The sequence below is a fragment of the Puntigrus tetrazona genome, chromosome 23 (genome assembly GCF_018831695.1).
Source record: "Puntigrus tetrazona isolate hp1 chromosome 23, ASM1883169v1, whole genome shotgun sequence".
Taxonomy (NCBI): Eukaryota; Metazoa; Chordata; class Actinopteri; order Cypriniformes; family Cyprinidae; genus Puntigrus; species Puntigrus tetrazona.
Window position 1 is genome coordinate 16,609,472 of NC_056721.1, and position 5,978 is coordinate 16,615,449.

Here is a 5,978-nt window from a genome sequence, read left to right on the forward strand (position 1 = left end):
GTGAACATTTAAAAAGCATTCGAACCCGAAACCAAATTAATGGAGCGAGTTTTTAAACTAATGCAGCCTGAAGGAAGATAAATTAGCAGGCTGATTTTTACTGGAGTAAATAATCTGCACTTCTTCATTTCTTCCACAGGAACAAAGAAATGCAATGCCACTTTGTCACACAGTCACGTGTGTTCGCTTTGCTACACTTAGGTCTGTACATAAATTGCTAGTCATAACAGGAGGAGACAGTGTTATCCACATTTTTTCACATTCTCACAACAGCAGTAGAGCACTATATATAATCACAGATTCACACTGGAATATGACATACGTTGTGTTAGTGTGTGAGGACGCACAAAAATGAAATCGAAACATTCTTTTAAAAAAAGTCACACGGCAAAGTCCATTTTGGACGAAAGTGGTGAAATAAAAACGATCAAATCAAAATGCCTGTCACAGTTCCATTGTCATTCCTGCCAAAAAGAAAAAGAGAAACAACAGTAGGTCCATGGAGGGAGGTTGTGCTGAAATCAGCGGTTGGAGGCTCATCCACGATTGGGAACTTTGATGTCGGAGAAGGGAAAAGGGCTGGGATGGACTCAACCTCAGTAGTTTCGTCTAAGATGGTGAGGTAGGCCTCGTCGCAACTTTTAGAAGGTTCAAAAAAGGGCTAAAACTGGCAGGCTGCTTTTGGCGTAAGTCTTTATTCGCTTGTGCGTCTCTACAGGGATCTGCAGCACCCCGCGTCTTTCAGATCTTAACGTCTTCTTGGACGCTGAGTTGCGAGAGAGTCTTCTTAATCCGCAGAGCCGTAAGCCTCGCCGCTCCGTTGGCATACCAACACTCCCGCATGATCTTCCCCATCACTCTCAGCGCCTGCGGAGAGAAAACCCAAATAAATCTCAGTTTTCCAGCCTCTCGCACAAGTATGCTTGCGAATAACAGCTGAATTTAATTAAAAGGCTATATTTTCACATTGAAAATCTCAGATGGCACGTCTGAGGCACCCGAAAATGCCATTTCAAATTGGCAAGCATGTTTGTGGTGAATGCTGTACCATTATTCGCTTTTTTTTTTCCTTAGTGTGGTCTACTGTTATCATCAATTCCACATGTACCAGTCCTAAAAGTCATTTATTGGCTGAATAAACTGCGGCTGGTCACTGAAAATGTCAAAGCTGGAGGGTCACAGGCAAAAAAACGCTTTGAGGCTAAATAGTGGGAGTTTTTACCTCGTAGCTCTGCCACCAGTTGGGCACATTGGGCCGTAGTCTCTGATCGCACACCACCTTCCTCATCTCTTCTATAGATGGGTCGGAGGGCACCAGATCGTAGTAGGGAAGCTGGTAATCTTCATGGATGCCTGAGAAGAGAGGTTCACGTTTATTTCTAAATGGCTCAATGCAACATTTATGTCATATTTTATTGCTCGTGTGTAGCAAAATAAATCAGCATTCACAGTCCCGAGGGGAAATATTACAGCTGCAACCAAATATTCAAGATTGGGAGCTGGAGGCAGGCCTGACGTTCCTGCGCTCTGATAATTTGCTACTCTAGGCCTCATGTTAGCTGTATTTAAACCTGTGAACATATACATTATTACACAGCAAACGAATTAAAAGACTAATAATTGGTTTTAACATTAATAAATACTGAATACATATTGGGGCTACATAAATTGGCCCAAAATTATTACATAACTGATTAAACATTAGTGCTGTCAAACGGTTTATCATATACAAAATAAAGGTATTTGTTTACATAATATAGTATGTATGTGTGCTGTATGTTTATTATGTATATATGAATACACACACATACCGTAAATGAATTTTTTTTTTACATGTATGTACATAGTAAATACACACTTGTGTATACAAAACTTTTATTGCATATGTGATTAATTGGGATTGATTATTTGTCAAATTTATTTAAAAAACAATAAGTTTTTACAGGAATCTATGCTAATCAGCTAATATATGAAATGCAAAAAGGTCAGGCAAAAGATATAGATTTTTTTTTCTCCTCCAGATTTTCAAGACGTCTTTTATACACACCAAACTGTTTTCAGTTGATGAAAATACAGCAAAAACGGTAATATTGTGAAATATTATCATACTCCTACCAATTTAATGCACAGATTTGATTTCAGTGTCACATGATTCTTCAGGAATCACTTTAATATGCTGATTAAGTGCTGAATAAATGGTCCGGAGACGTGACACCTAATACTCCATGGCACCTACAGCCAGTGAAAGCACTGATATTAAATCACATTTGCTAGAAAGTTGTGGGCAGAATTTAAGTTCCTTTTTCCTCACCTCCAGCATTACACCGTCGCGCAATCTCCCAGTATACCAGTCCCAAAGCGTAGATATCAGCACACTTGAAAGAATCAAAATGCTTCATGTTGATCGTTTCATCTAGTACCTCTGGGGCCATATATCTAAAGAGAGGAATAAATTCATATCAGGTAATGCAGTTATCTTTACGGTTCAATTTATATGAAGCAGCTGTTAAATGAACGTGGTAGCAATGTCTGGCAATAGATGTACCTTTTGGTGCCGACCCTCTGATTAGGTGNAATATCGGCACACTTGAAAGAATCAAAATGCTTCATGTTGATCGTTTCATCTAGTACCTCTGGGGCCATATATCTAAAGAGGGGAATAAATTCATATCAGGTAATGCAGTTATCTTTACGGTTCAATTTATATGAAGCAGCTGTTATATGAACGTGGTAGCAATGTCTGGCAATAGATGTACCTTTTGGTGCCGACCCTCTGATTAGGTGCGATGTCTATAGTATCAGTGATGGACTCGTGCCGTACAGCGAGCCCCAGATCTGCTATGGCACAAGTACCATTCTTTTTCACCAGGATGTTTTTAGATTTGAGGTCACGGTGTGCAATGCCTGGTTTCCCTGTGGGTGGAGACCATCGTGATTGAGTTTGGATTTGAGAGATTTTCCAGTTCAGATGTAGAGGCTGACATGATTCGTTCATATTTACCCTGTGTTCCCAGGATCTCCATGTGCAGATGTGCCAGGCCGCTGGCCGCTGAGAGAGCCAACTTAATCATCCCCTCGATTGTGACGGAGTAGTGGTTGAGATAGTCGAATAATGACCCATGTTCGTGATAGTCCGACACCAGCCACAGCTGTGTCCATGTGCCATTGTCTAAGAAACAGACACAAATATTCAAAGAGAATAATATTTTTTATAATGTTAAATACTGAAAGCGTACTGTAATATAAATCCAATAGACAGATAAATAGGTATGATTAATTGTTTAAAATTATTACAAGATTTTAAATTACATTAACATTTAAATGGATGGATAAATCATTATTTGAAATATTTTTAAATAAACAATAAATATATTTCATTTATATGTATGTAAATACACATTAAATATATAATGTACATTTATTATAGATAAATAATAAAAATTTTAAACACTATATCAATGAAATTAAACAACAGATGGATAGATACTTACCCTTATTATCAGCAGCAATGAAGCCCAAGATGTTCTCGTGACGGAGCATGATGGTCTGGTAAATCTCAGCCTCACGGAACCAGGAGCGTTCCTCTCTGGACGAGAAGATCTTTACAGCCACATCCCCTCCTCTCCATCTCCCCCTCCATACTTCCCCAAAGCGACCTTTACCAATAATTTCCTGCAGAACAATTGTCCTGGCCACCGTTCGCTGAACAAACAAAGGCAGACCTGCAATGAGAAAACTCATTAGCACACAAACCCTCACGCTCCTCACGCACAGGAGGAAAGTGAGTGGCAGCTCACCAGATCCTGAACCGGAGGTGGACAGATCGAAGATGAGATCCTGTAAGGTCTTGTCTTTGGCCAAGTACAGATGATCACAGGACGGATCCTCAACGTCGAGTCGCTGTCGATGGTTATAGTTGCGCTGGTGATGCTGGAAAACGAGCACTCCTACGATAAGCAGCAGGCAAAAGAGAAAGACCGGGCCTGCTATCACTGCCACCAGCTCTACAGGACCCCAGCTGTCCTCTTTACCGTCAATAATGCCTGAAAGAGAGGAGTAATATGCACTTTAGAGGGATGCACCAATATTAGAATTCTGTTTAATACCGATAACAGGTAGATAATTATCTTCAAGCTAGGATTAATAAATACATTCAAATTTAAACCCGAAAAATTAAAAGTAACAGTTTTGAATACCATAAGTGAAATTAGGCATCATATTATAATACACAGTGCAAAATAATTTATTTTAAATATATATTGTTATATTATACTACATCCTTAAACATAATGCGACCCTGGACAACAAAACCCGTCTTAAGTAGCATGAGTATATTTGTAGCAATAGCACGGGTCAAAATTATTATTTTTCTTTTATGCCAAAAATCATTTGGATATTAAGTAAAGATCATGTGCTGTAAAAAATATTTTACCACAAATATATAAAAAAAATTACATTTCAGTTATGCATAGCTAAGAACTATTCATTTTCTCAATATCACCCTCAGATTCTGGATTTTCAAATAGTTGCATCTCAGGCAAATATTGTTATATCCTAAAGCAAACCGTTATTTATTCAGCTGTTAAGAAATAAAACCAACAAAACAAATAAATAAATTAAACGAACCCTTTTTGCTGGTTTTGTGGTCCAAGGTTAAATATTTAAACTGAATAAAATAATAAATAAGCTAATACAGAAAAAACAAGCAAACTATTGACGATGAACACTAGCGTATTGGCCTGTACTCCTACCGCTGGGAATCTGGAGGTTGATGCTGTTGCAGAAGTCTGTATAACAGCAGTGCGTGTTAAACAGGCCTTTGGCACTCAAGCAGTAGATGGGCTGTCCGGGTGGTACCAGATTGACACGGGGGATGCAGATCCGAACTTGCTGCTCCTCCTGACCTTTGATGTGGGACGTAGAGGCCATGCAGGCCCCATCAGTCTCGCAGACATAACCGCTGCTCTCACAGGCAGTGCAATTACACTTAAGAGCTAGACAGAAGAACAGAGAGAAGAACGATTAAAATACGACTCTAAATAACAGCACATTATAAATGAGGTGGATTTTAAGTGCACCCTTTAAGTGAAGTGTGCTAACTCGAAATATCCACCAGAGGGCAAGCAAGTCTAATTTAAGGACATGAAGAATCACCGAGTAAGGTAACTCAGGCCAGAGGCACTGCATGCAGAGTTCAGTTCGCTACCAAACTGCATAACATGAAACCGAATCCGTCACTGCAGATGAACCCAAACAGACTGTGTATAGCAGAAGCTGGCATGGGACAGCCTGATTCGGACCCCCACTGCAGCACTTTTATATCAGCAAAACACTTCACAGACTATTGCGTTATTGCAGTCCGTTTGCAATGAATAATGAGCAGGATGATTAGATTTGACAAGAGGTACTAGTATCAACATTGCATTAAAATCCAACTGAATGTAGATTTTTTTTTATTAAACTAAAAACGGGCAATGTCTTATTTATTATTATTATTTTTTAATGATATCGAAGAAAGGGGGGCTTTGGAGTCAAGCTGGTCTAATCGCTAAGAAAATAAATGTACTCTGCACCAAAATATCTAGAAATCAAAATGGTTCATCTTCTATTGGCAAGGTCGTTTTTAGATTTTGGATTTGATACATGAAGGAAATTACGCTTTTGTTTCGCAGACCAGCTTGGCATGGTTAACATCAGATGAAGGAAAACTCAAAATATCTTACCATCTCACTATAACTAGACCGCTAGGCGTGTTTACACGCACTAATTTCCGTGAATTGGAATACATCTAATCTGATTAAGATTCTAAAATAATTATGTTTATGTGAAACCTAATTGTTGACATCTTCGTTTATACGTGTAAAGTTATTCCAAACAAAACTTCAGCCCAGCCGCCATGTTCAGAGTGGGAGAAAGCTAATTTATCGACATAATGTCAACTAACGCAATTTTTTCCATATATCTAAATAAAAAAAAAA

General features: G+C 38.7%; 1 protein-coding gene across 1 annotated transcript in view; it reads right to left on the bottom strand.

The window, feature by feature from the left end:
• Positions 1-6: 6 nt before the first annotated feature.
• Positions 7-5,978, bottom strand: part of LOC122328572 (activin receptor type-1B-like) — a 6,862-nt gene continuing 890 nt past the window's right edge. The window contains exons 3-10 of the mRNA XM_043224317.1: positions 4,752-5,024; positions 3,798-4,043; positions 3,492-3,722; positions 3,002-3,169; positions 2,757-2,913; positions 2,312-2,436; positions 1,223-1,353; positions 7-867 (exon numbers count right to left, since the gene is read on the bottom strand). Coding sequence (XP_043080252.1) covers positions 742-867; positions 1,223-1,353; positions 2,312-2,436; positions 2,757-2,913; positions 3,002-3,169; positions 3,492-3,722; positions 3,798-4,043; positions 4,752-5,024 — 1,457 coding nt within the window. The 3' untranslated portion in view covers positions 7-741. The remainder of the gene's footprint in view (positions 868-1,222; positions 1,354-2,311; positions 2,437-2,756; positions 2,914-3,001; positions 3,170-3,491; positions 3,723-3,797; positions 4,044-4,751; positions 5,025-5,978) is intronic.